At 35.1% G+C, this 12,549-nt stretch overlaps 2 protein-coding genes across 3 annotated transcripts in view; one reads left to right on the top strand and one right to left on the bottom strand.

The window, feature by feature from the left end:
- LOC144973047 (pyruvate carboxylase, mitochondrial-like) overlaps positions 1–2,911 on the top strand; it is a 48,791-nt gene extending 45,880 nt beyond the window's left edge. The window contains exon 24 of the mRNA XM_078915017.1: positions 711–2,911. The gene's annotated coding sequence lies outside the window, so the exon portion shown is untranslated. The remainder of the gene's footprint in view (positions 1–710) is intronic.
- Positions 2,850–12,549, bottom strand: part of LOC144973059 (exportin-5-like) — a 49,986-nt gene continuing 40,286 nt past the window's right edge. The window contains exons 33-34 of one of the 2 annotated variants that reach the window (XR_013645474.1): positions 8,593–8,738; positions 2,850–3,107 (exon numbers count right to left, since the gene is read on the bottom strand). Coding sequence is in view for 1 of the 2 variants with exons in the window: in XM_078915043.1 (XP_078771169.1) it covers positions 3,103–3,107 (5 nt within the window). In the remaining variant the exon portion in view is untranslated. The remainder of the gene's footprint in view (positions 3,108–8,592; positions 8,739–12,549) is intronic. The other variant, XM_078915043.1, reaches the window with a different exon arrangement.

Raw genomic sequence — 12,549 nt, 5'->3', positions numbered from 1 at the left:
TTCCATTAGACGGTTCATATCTGAGGATGTGACCAAGCACCTGGTTGTGTCCCTCGTACTATCGAAATTGGATTATTGTAATGCTCTGTTGTTTGGCGTTTCGCAATACAATCTGAAACGTCTTCAGATTGTCCAAAACAGCGCTGCCAGACTAGTATTTATGAAGCGTAGGTGCGACTCTGCCGGACCTCTACTTCATGACCTGCATTGGCTGCCTGTTGAGAAAAGAATTAAATTCAAAGCTTGTGTTTTAGTGTATCGTTGTCTTGAAGGTACTGCCCCTTCCTACCTTTCAGAACTAATTGAAAGATATTCAAAACCCCGCCCCTTACGTTCGGCCAGTGATTCCACAAAACTAGTTGTCCCTCGAATTCGGAAAAATGCTGGAATGAGATCCTTTTCTCATTTCGGACCCTCTATTTGGAACGCCTTACCGCAGAGCATTCGTGAAAAAGAATCTTTGTCTATTTTTAAACGTTCGCTTAAAACATATTTGTTTCGATTTTAGTAGATGGTATGAGAAGCAAGATAGGTTTGGTTTGTGTTGTGTGTTGTATTGTGTGTGTGTGTATGTGTGTGTGTGTGTGTGCTTGTGTGTGTGAATGAGTATGTTTCAGCCAAAGTAATTTGTAATTTAAGCGCTTAGAGTCTGGTGTCTCAGAGTTATAGCGCTATATAAGTTTTCAGCATTATTATTATTATTATTATAGTTAGAGATTTGGGACTGGGTGGGGATCCTGACCTCCCATAGTGGGCAGGGAGGTACATGCTGTGTCTTCTATCCCCCCATACCCGTTTCCCAATTGTTTCCTGTCATTGTCTTGGAATGAGATTACTTAGTTGTGTCCTGATCCTTGCCGGAGCTCCTTGTCTGGGAGGGAAACAGTCGAATGTATAGTTATAGTTTTGGGAGATGATATTTTTTTCCTTGTAAATCATCTCTCTGTTATGCATTGCATTATGTTGAGTTTACATGTTATATTATATTATTGGTAAACATTTGAGTGTATTCCTCATAGTTGGGACCTGTGCTTGTCTGGATGAGACTTTTAGGTGATCTCAAACTAAGTACATCGGTGGTGTGCTCTTGGAATCTACATCTGATCTCTATTTGTTCCCAGTTCCCCTATGTCTTACTTTTTCTTGGGTGCTTTAATTGTAATTCTATAACTTTTTACTATCCCATTTTCTTCCTTTTTACTGGCGCTGATATAACCTAAATGTGTTGCAAGCGCCGTAAAACCCTTAAAAACATAAAAAAAACATAAAACAGAGATTTGGGAGATGATATTTTTTCGTTGTAAATCATCTCTGTTATGTATTGTTATGTATAATGCAAGCATTCGAGTTCATCTTGGTGAGATCCTGTGCTGGTGTCACTTGGAATCTACATCTGTTCCCTATTTGAACTTATTCCCCTTTGTCTTCCTTTTTCTTGGGTACTTTAATTGTAATTCTAGAACTTTTATACTATCCCATTTTCTTCCTTCTTACTGGCGCTGATATATGACTTAAATGTGTCAAAAACAAATATACGTGACTTAACTGTCCTGATTAACAACAATTGCCCTAATTTTATTCTATGTTCAGAACTAGTTTTTCTTTGACACTTGTAAGCAATCAAAATATTACACGAGTTTTCATCATTTTCCTAGTGCTGATATAAACTAAAATTCTCCTGAAAATTGGTTACTCCAAAAAAAAAAAAACAATTTCCTGAGGTCCACTGATTATGAGCAGAGGAATTCCCTCTGTGGTTTAAAGTAAGCAATACTTTCTTTATGAATATCAGTTGAGGTTATCATGTCACAGTTTAAGATCATTAATCAATTATTTGCTTTCTATCGATTGTTGAAATCCTTTTTAATTTAGCTTTCTTTGTCATTTTAAATGAAAAATGAAACTTGCAAGTCAGATGATTGACTTTTTATTTGATCTCGTCACAAAATCGAAAAGTCGAATATTTTCCTCTGGGTGGGGTTCCTGACCTCCCATAGTGGGCAGGGGGGTACATACTGTGTCTTCTATCCCCTTATATCTGTTTTCCAACATGCTTTCTGTCTTTGTCTTGGAATGAGATTACTTAGTTTTGTCCTGGCCGTGGCCGGACTCCTGACTGGGAGGGAAACAGTCAAATGCATAGTTATTGTTTTGGGAGATGATATTTTTTTCCTTGTAAATCATCTCTCTGTTATATATTATTATATTTATCTTCAATGTATAATGTAAGCATTTGAGTGTATTCCTCTTTGTTGGATTTTGTGTTTGTGTCCGGATGAGACTTATAGGTGATCTCAAACTAAGTACATTGGTGGTGTGCTCTTGGAATCTACATCTGATCCCTATTTGTTCCCAGTTCCCCTATGTCTTACTTTTTCTTGGGTGCTTTAATTGTAATTCTAGAACTTTTTACTATCCCATTTTCTTCCTTTTTACTGGCGCTGATATAACCTAAATGTGTTGCAAGCACCGTAAAACCCTTAAAAACAAAACAAACATTTCTTGGGTGCTTTATTTGTAATTCTAGAACTTTCTACTATCCCATTTTCTTCCTTTTTACTGGCGCTGATATGACCTAAATGTGTTGCAAGCGCCGTAAAACCCTTAAAAACAAAACAAAATAAATCTCTCATATACATTGTATTATGTTTTGTTTACATATTATGATTTGCAAACAGTTGAGTGTATTCCTCTTGAGTGCTTTAATTGTAAGTTTTTCTAGAAGTTTTTACTATCCCATGTTCTTCCTTTTTACTGGCACTGATATGACCTTAATGCAAGCGCAGTAAAACCCTTAAAAACAAATATTTTCCTTTGATTCAAATATTCATATTGTACAATCACAATAGTTTAATTTTCTTTCAAATTGGCATTTATTATGAATAAAGATTAGTATTTACAATTATAAAAATTTGAATTTTATTTTAAAGTAGTCATAATTCTTGCATTTAATCCAAAGACCTTTAAAAATCATCAAAGACTAAAAAAAATTCCTGGATGTCTCGATGTTACTCAGAACTGGCACAGATGGACTGATAAAGTCTTTGGATAATAGATGGAGAGCAATGTATGCTTTCATGTTATACTGTACCGATCAATCAGTCAATCTGTAAGGGAACAAAGAAGGAGCAGGTCCTGTAATTAGGAATGAAAGATCAGTGATAACAAAATATATCTTAATTTTTCTTTTGTGCTTTTTCAATTGTAAATCTAGATTTTTATTTTACTGGCGATGAAATGACCTAAATGTGAAGCAAGCACCGTAAAAACCCTTAAACTTAAAAAGAAACGAGACAAACAGTGGATGAATTATTCTATCCTCCCATGTTGGACAGGAGCTTGCCGTTTTCTATCCCCCTATATCTGTTTTCTGAGTTGCTCTCTGTCTTCGTCTTGGAATGGGATTACTTGGATTTGTCCAGGCCCTTTCTGGAATCCTTGGCTGAGAGGGAAACAGAGGTGATATTTTTTTTCCTTGTAAATTATCTCTGTCATGCATTGAGTTTTTTTTTTTTTTAAATAATGGTTTGTAAACATTTGAGTGTATTCCTCTTGGTGGGTTCCTGTGCTTATGTCTGGATGAAACTTTTATGTGATCTCAAACTAAGTGCACTAATGCTTGTGTTGGACTATTCCTAAGGGCAACTGGTCCTAGTTCTTTGGTGTAACGTTCAATTTCATCTTCTGGGACATCCTTCAGTCGACCCCATGAAGTTCAGTAGCACATGGCAACACCATGACCTAATCTTCATCACAGCAGGGAACACAAATATCGCAAAAATAAAAATAAAAAGAATCAAAGAATTTGTCAAAAATTTGCAAAACGTGCAGATTTTGCGGTTGCAATGCAAATCAGAAAGTTTTCTCTAATTTTGTGGCAACATTGCAGCCGCAAGCTGTGCAAAAACCTGCGAGACAGTCTTTGTGTGCTTTCAACTGCAAAACTAGAATTTTTTTATCATCCCATTTTATTCCTTTTTACTGGCGCTGAAATTACCTAAATGTTCCTGACCTCCCATAGTGGGCAGAGGTACTTACTGTGTCTTCTTACCCCTTTATCTGATTTCCAACATGCTTTCAGGCTTTGTCTTGGAATGAGATTACTTGGTTTTGTCCTGGCCCTGGTCGGATACCCTGGCTTGGAGGGAAACAGTCAAATGTATAGTTAGTTTTGGGAGATGGTTTTTTTGTCTTGTAAATCATCTCTGTTATGCACTGTATTGTTTGTTTTTGACATATATATGATTTGTAAACATTTGAGTGTGTTCCTCTTGGTGGAGACTTGTGATTGGATGAGACATTTAGGTAATCTCAAACTAAGTACTTTGATAGATTTGAACTAATTCCCCTTTGTCTTACTTTTTCTTGGGTGCTTTAATTGTAATTCTAGAAATTTTAACTATCCCTTATCTTCCTTCTTACTGGCTCTGGTATGACTTAAATGTGTTGCAAGCGCCGTAAAACCCTTAAAAACAAAAAAAAACATGTGTCACAAGTGCAGTAAAACGCATAAAAACACAAAATTATTCTATGTGGCCGTCACCATAAATCTTTTGTTGAAAAGAGGTATACCCTAAAACATCCATATACATTTTATTCATTTCTCAAATAAATTGAACCTACTGTTTTTTTTAAAGGCCTTTTAAAAATGATAAGCTGGATAACTGGGTGGGGTTCCTGACCTCCCATAGTGGGCAGGGAGGTACTTACTGTGTCTTCTATCCCCCTATATCTGTTTTCCAACTTGCTTTCTGTCTTTGTCTTGGAATGAGATTACTTAGTTTTGTCCTGGTCCTGGCCTGAGTCCTAGCTGGGAGGGAAACAGTCAAATGCATAGTTATTGTTTTGGGAGATGATATTTTTTTCCTTGTAAATCATCTCTCTGTTATGTATTATTATATTTGTTATTTTTAATGTATAATGTAAGCATTTGAGTGTGTTCCTCTTTGTTGGATTTTGTGCTTGTGTCTGGATGAGACTTAAAGGTGATCTCAAACTAAGTACATTGATGGTTTGCTCTTGGAATCTGCATCTGATCCCTATTTGTTCCCAGTTCCCCTTTGTCTTCCTTTCTCTTGGGTGCTTTAATTGTAATTCTAGAACTTTTTACTATCCCATTTTCTTCCTTTTTACTGGCGCTGATATAACCTTAATGTGTCGCAAGCGCCGTAAAACCCTTAAAAACATAAAAACATAAGCTGGATAATCTCACTATGTAATGTGGGATGACCCGAGTGTGCACCTCCTGAAGCCACTATAGAAAGAATGATTTGGGATGATAATTTTTCCATTATTTTATTTTTGGATCTCTGTTGGCTACTCCCTCGGTAGCTGGGATATTAGCAACTGACAATAATTTGGAAGAAACTTTGGTATTAAAACTTGGAAAAGAAAAGACTGCAATGGCTGCTGTCTAGACAAAATTCGTCACAAACGATATCCTTTTTGTATACATTTGCCGATCACCAGCTTGTCCAGCATTTTGCTCTTACGTGTATTTTAAAGGGTATAAAATGTGCTTTTTTACCACTACTGCTGAAGATATTACCATTTGGTTATTTTCGGACACCTCACCACTTGTTTTTTCCCTTTTTTAAAACCATAAACTGGGTGTGACTGTACTCTTGTTCTTCATTTGAATGCAAAATATATTAACGAATATAATACAGTACGCACTGGATTCAGGGAGAAGCCAACTGGGTGGGGTTCCTACCTCCCATAGCGGGCAGGGAGGTACTTGCTGTGTCTTTTATCCCCTCTTATCTGTTTTCCAATTGCTTTCTGTCTTTGTCTTGGAATGAGATTGTTTGGTTTTGTCCTGACCTTGGTCAGAGTCCTTGGCTGAGGGGGAAACAGTCGAATGTATAGTTATAGTTTTGGGAGATGATATTTTTTTCCTTGTAAATCATCTCTCTGTTATGCATTGTATTATGTTTAGTTTACACATTATATTATATGATTGGTAAACATTTGAGTGTGTTCCTCTTAGTTGGGACCTGTGCTTGTGTCTGGATGAGACTTTTAGTGATCTCAAACTAAGTACTTTGATAGAGTGCTTTTGGAATCTACACCTGTTTCTTTTTTGAACCAATTCCCCTTTGCCTTCCCTTTTCTCGGATGCTTTATTGTAATTCTATAACTTTTTACTATCCCATTTTCTTTCTTTTTACTGGCGCTGATATGACCTTAATGTGTTGCAAGCGCCGTAAAACCCTTAAAAACAAAAAAAAAACAGGGAGAAGCCAAAGAGCTTGCTAAACTCTGAGTGTGCCAAAATCCGATGATGGGAGGCAACCATTACATACCATTTCCTGACTTCTTCCCTTAACACCCATACCGCTGGTTGTATTGGGAGAATGGACTGGTTTTCATGCATTATGGGTTGTTTTTTTTTTCATTGTTTTATCACAAATTTTTTGGGTTTTTATTTTTTTTATTTTATAAAGGGAATAAAAAAGACAATAATATGCTTCAACAGTCGTAACGTCACTTCCCTTGTAATGACGCATGGTAACTTAGTAACTGGCTCTAAACTATCGGAACAATGGCGGATGCCCTTATGAAATATTTCTGCAATGAGCATAAAAGTGTATCCCGAGGGAAAAAAACATTATAAATTTGATCATGTTTTGACTTTTACACATTCTGATCACAAGACATATGAAAAGTTCTAGCCAGCATTTAGAATAAAAAGTACCGATTTTCTTTTTTGAGAACCACGATGGCCGCCGTTGCTGGGCGATGTGACATCACACGATTGAATCCAATTTGGGGCAATTCTTTTTGACGAAATTGTTCACCTTGACCATCGTTAGTTACAAAGCATGCACACAATCAAAGGCATCATTGATAAGCACTCCTCTAATTATCCCTACGCATCAGCTGTATGCTTCTTATCTTGTGATAACAGGCGACTCCAAAACCAAGTGTATTTACTCCATCCAAATAAAACTCATATAATGCGTTGATGATATCTAGATTCTAGACATCTTGATACTGAGTATCTTTACTTGTTTTTCAAAGAATTACTACCCTGTATTAAATAAAACCAATTGGGGTTTTATGACACTGGGTGTTGACATACTGTAATATATGTACCTAATTAGAGTGATTATAAGGACTTATTATAGAGAAAATGTTTTTAAGGGTTTTACGGTGCTTGCGACACATTTAGGTCATATCAGTGCCAGTAAAAATAAGAAAATTGAATGGTCAAAAGATTATAGATTTACAATTAAAGCACCCAAGAAAGAGTATGACAAAGGGGAATAGTACAAATATGGAACAGATGCAGATTCCAAGAGCATACTGTCATTGTACTTAGTTTGAGATCACCTAAAAGTCTCATCCAGACACAAGCACAGGTCCCCACTAAGAATACACTCAATTGCTTACAGAATAGTATAATCAAAACAGAAAACATAACTAACAAAACAACAGAGAGATGATTTACAAGGAAAAAAATATTATCTCCCAAAACTTAAACATTTGACTTTTCCCCTCTCAGCTAAGGACTCTGACAAAGGCCAGGACAAAACCAAGCAATCCCATTCCAAGACACGGACAGAAAGCAACTTGGAAAACATACGGGAGTATAGAAGACACAGTAAGTGCCTCCCTGCCCACTATGGGAGGTCAAGACCCCCACCCAGCTCCAGCGTGCAAAATTGCAGAGCATGCTGGGATCCAGCGAGTCCTGCATTGTTTATTGGTGACTGGTTTATGTCCTCGAAGCACTTCGCTTAATTAAAGCCATGTTTAGTCTGAATGAACACTTAGAATCTCGCACTGACCATGCATTAAAGCGGCTCACTCTCACAGTGAGCAGGGAGGTCATTTGCTCTGCCTTTTATCCCCTTTATCTATTTTCCAACTTGATTTCTGACTTTGTCTTGGAATGACATAGTTTTGTCCTGGCCATGGCCAAAGTCCTTGGTTGGGAGGGAAACAGTCAAATGTATAATTATAGTTTTGGGAAATAGTACTTTTTTCCCCTTGTAAATCATCTCTGTTATGTACTGTTATATTTTTTTTTTGGAACATATAATGGTTTGTAAACATTTGAGTGTGTTCCTCTTTGTGGGATCCTACGCTTATGTCTGGATGAGACTTTTAGGTGATCTCAAACTAAGTACATTGATAGGGTGCTCTTTGAACCTACATCCGTTCCCTATTTGAACCATTCCCCTTTATCTTCCTTTTTCTCGTGTGCTTTCAGTTGTAAATCTCAAATAGTTTTACCATCCCATTTTCTTCTGTTTTACTGCCATTGAAATTATCTACATGTGTCATAAGCAACGTAAAACCCTTAACAGTCATAATTCTAAATGTTTTTTTGGTTACAAAAAGGGGCACTAATTAGACAACTGGAAAGCAAAAAGGATCGGAAAAATTTCTTGCAATTGAAATTACTGACACAAGGAAACCACATCTTATCAAGACAAAAACTGGCTATTAATTGCCATGACAAAAACTATGATTGAAGATAGATCTTCTTTCTTTTTGAGACTGGAATACATAATGAAAAATAAAGAAAAGAACAACATATTTTTTAATAGAATAGAAAAATAACAATAAAAACAATAGACATACTTCTCTTTTTTTTTTTTTTCAGCTTCAGGTCAGTGATGAATGGCACTGTTTGTTTTTATTGTAAAAGGGATTTTACAGCACTTGCGACTCTTGTAGGTCATTTCAGCGCCAATAATAAGGAATATCATTGGAGGAAAGTTGTAGATCTGAAGTTAAAAGCACCAAAGAAAAAGTCAGACAAAGGGGATTACTGGTAGTTCAAATATGGAACAAAGGAATCCATGTCAATTCCATAAATGTGCCTATTTTAATGTCACCTAAAATTCCCATCCAGGCACAAGATCCCGCAATACATTCAAATGTTAACAAAATACAGTTTAAAAAATCAACATCTATAATACTGCAATAGATGATTTACAAAGAAAAAAAATCATCTCTCAAAAAAATAAAAGAAAAAAAACGGACTATAATCGACTGCTTCCTTCTAGCTAAACATTTTTGCCAGGACCAGGAAAAAGGAAAAAAACTGAGCAATTTCAATTCAGAACAGAGACAGAGAGCAACAGATATAATGGGATAGAAGACGGCAGAAGTGACCTCTCCACCTACCATAAGAGGTCATGCCTTTCAAAATGCAAAATACACTGGCTGCTTGCAAAAGATGTCTCAGATCAAGTAGCTTCCAAAAATGATCATATCTATATAACAAGACTGTGATTCGTCATATTCATCAACATTAACATCAAGGATATTATTATATTTTTTTCTACACACTATTACGAATAGTAAAACACACTGACACAAAACAAAATCCTTGTTAAACGTGTTATTTTGGTGATTTAATGACAGCAACAAATAGTAAAATAAACACCATATAATGATGATGATAATAATAGTAACAATAGAAAAAAACATCATTTCACTTCCTTCCATGTCTTTTCACTCATGAACCCAAAAGGTGTAATCATTAAATTTACACCATTGCATATATAAATTGAAAGTTTTTGTAGCCTTTCAGGTCTTAAATTATTCCATAACAACGTGGTTCATTTCACTCAAATATTATAACACTGATAAAATGTTTTAATGTGTATTATACTTTTTGGCATTGTAATCTGTCCTCAGGAAGACACTTTACATACATCATCACACTCGATTCAATTTCAAATAAATATCTGGCAATAGGCAGTATCGGATAATGTAGAGAGATTTGAGAACAAAAAGTGTTTAAGAAATGGAAATTGTTCCTCATATTGTCTTGTAGGGAAAAAAACTAAGTACAAAATCGCGCGGCGAATTTACCCGCTGGCAGCGGCAAATGTACCCGACAACAGTGGCAGTAATTTGTTTTTGTTTTTATGTTTTTAAGGGTTTTACAGCGCTTGCAACACATTAAGGTCATATCAGCGCCAGTAAAAAGGAAGTAAATGGGATAGTAAAAAGTTCTAGAATTACAATTAAAGCACAAAAGATAAGGTAAGACAAAGGGGAATTATTTCAAATAAGGAACAGATGTACTTAGTTTGAGATCACCTAAAAGTCTCATCCAGACACAAGCACAGGTCCCAACTAAGAGGAATACACTCAAATGTTTACAAATCATATAATATGATATGTAAACTAAACATAATACAATGCATAACAGAGAGATAATTTACAAGGAAAAAAATATCATCTCCCAAAACAATAACTATAAATTCAACTGTTTCCCTCTCAGCCAAGGACTCCGACCAAGGTCAGGACAAAACCAAGCAATCTCATTCCAAGACAAAGACAGAAAGCAATTGGAAAACATAAGAGGGGATAGAAGACACAGCAAGTACCTCCCTGCCCGCTATGGAAGGTAGGAACCCCACCCATACAGTGGCAGTAAAAAAAAAGGGCTCTTGTGAAAAAAAGACAATATATATATATCTACGTTAACACTTCATGAAAATATAATTTATTGGCCAGGTAAACCTATTGTCAGTGTTTGGATTGCCCAATAGGCAAATTAGCCACTCATGACAGGCCAGAAGTGGGACATTGAAAAAAACTGCGAAATTATCAGATAAAAAAAAAGAACACGAAATATTACTACCCTTAAAATGATCTCCCTTTGATAACTTATTTCTGAGTTTGTGATAAAAATAAGATGTATACACTTTATATATTAAAATCATGAATGAGTTTGGTAAACATTTAGTAATGTATATCCCACACCACAGTAATGCTTTTAATGGCATTTTGCGCATAATCTATGTAAAAAGCACCATCTCCAGTACAGCAATAACAATGTTGTGAAGGAATAATATAATAATCAAAATTCCATGACAGTATTCTAGACTTTGATAATTCAGAAAATGGAGAAAAAAATTTTTATTTCTCAGTTTACGAAGAAGTACTAGAATTTAAGAGAAAAATTCTGTCTTTTTGCTCCATGACAACGCGCAAGCAACAATTTCAAAAAAGCATTATCAACAGCTGAGAGATGTGGATACAAATTATTGCCGCATCCATCTTATTCCCTCGATTTTGCAACATCTGAATTTTTAAAATCTCAAATTTGAAAAAAACCTTGAAAGGCATGCGACATGAAACATTTGACTGACGATTTGATTAATGAAGTTAAAAGCTTTTTCAAAGGACCATATCAATATCAGGTATTCTAACCTGATGACCTTTTGAGGTCATCACCTGAAGGCAAAAAATATGTGCTTGTGGCGGGCGACTATATTGAGAAATAAATGTCTCATCAAATTTCAACATTATAGCTTAATTCCTTCATGGTCAGGTAAAAAACCTATTGAATGACCATTTATTTGAATTTGCAAGCAAAGATGTCAGTAAAACTATCTAAATACAATGGTTTTCAACCCGAATACTTATTCAAGCTCAACAAGTAGATTAAACACTTCCCAGGTAAGTGACAAACATATCAGCTCTAATTCTCAAGTCTCAAATTGTTTTAGTCGTTGTTGTTGTGACAAAAAAATAAACAAAATTAAAAAAAAAAAAAAGACAAATATGAAAGTGATATAAAGAAGTCCAAATTTATTTTTTTAAACATGACAATATCAAAATACAATATTAAAAAAAACATCAAAAGAAATATTTTCTACTGATGAGCTAATTATTATATTTCAAAGTCCCAATCTTTATGTGTCACTGAAACATCTAAAACAAGTTTATAAAGATAATAACCCTAGCATAGGCCTGCTTACTGTAACCAACGTCTTAACATAATACAGCTTGTATCAATGTCGAGCATATTATATATAAAAGAAGGAATGTAGTGACAGGTTTATTCCAAACTCATTCCCACTTATATTTAATGCAATTACACACACCCACGGGTCTATTCTATTTAAACCACTGAGCACATTGATAAAAACAACTGCATGTTTAATTTATTTTAACAATACAGGCTGCATATCTATCATGGCAACAATAATATATAAACATAAAAGGGCAAACGATTTTCTCACAGAAAGGCATTTGCTTGAGAAAGATCTAGAGTTTGGTTCTGTGTTCATGTGGAGAGATTAACATCAATCATTCATATGGCACTTTCTTTTTTTTTTTCAGCCAACAAGTAATAGAAAATGTCCTTTTCCGCGCCTTATAACTCTTCAAGGTACTAGGAAAAGAGTTTTTAAAAATTGAAACAGCTAATGACAATTACTATGCTATGAAAACGAAACAGCAGGAATAATCCACATATAATAATTTGTGTGGAGATAACATCATCGGTCTTGTGAAGGCATTTCAGTCTTGATGACAAATACACTATTATAATAATAATAATAATAATAATAATAATAATAATAATAATAATAATAATAATAATAATAATAGATCTTTATTGTCCATAAATATGGCAATTTGTCATTTAGTTACACTTGTTATAACGTTAAACGATAACTGTAACATTGAACAGATATTTCACTCCTACTTATTTTCTCTCTCTCTCTCTCTCTCTCTCATTCTCTCTCTCTCTCTCTCTCTCTCTCTCTCTCTCTCTCTCTCTCTTCCTCT

This window comes from Berghia stephanieae, chromosome 1 (genome assembly GCF_034508935.2).
Source record: "Berghia stephanieae isolate SIO BIC M18660-M18661 chromosome 1, UCSD_Bste_1.3, whole genome shotgun sequence".
Taxonomy (NCBI): Eukaryota; Metazoa; Mollusca; class Gastropoda; order Nudibranchia; family Aeolidiidae; genus Berghia; species Berghia stephanieae.
The sequence above is the reverse complement of the archived record's forward strand: the minus strand, read 5'-3'. Positions and strand labels throughout refer to the sequence as shown.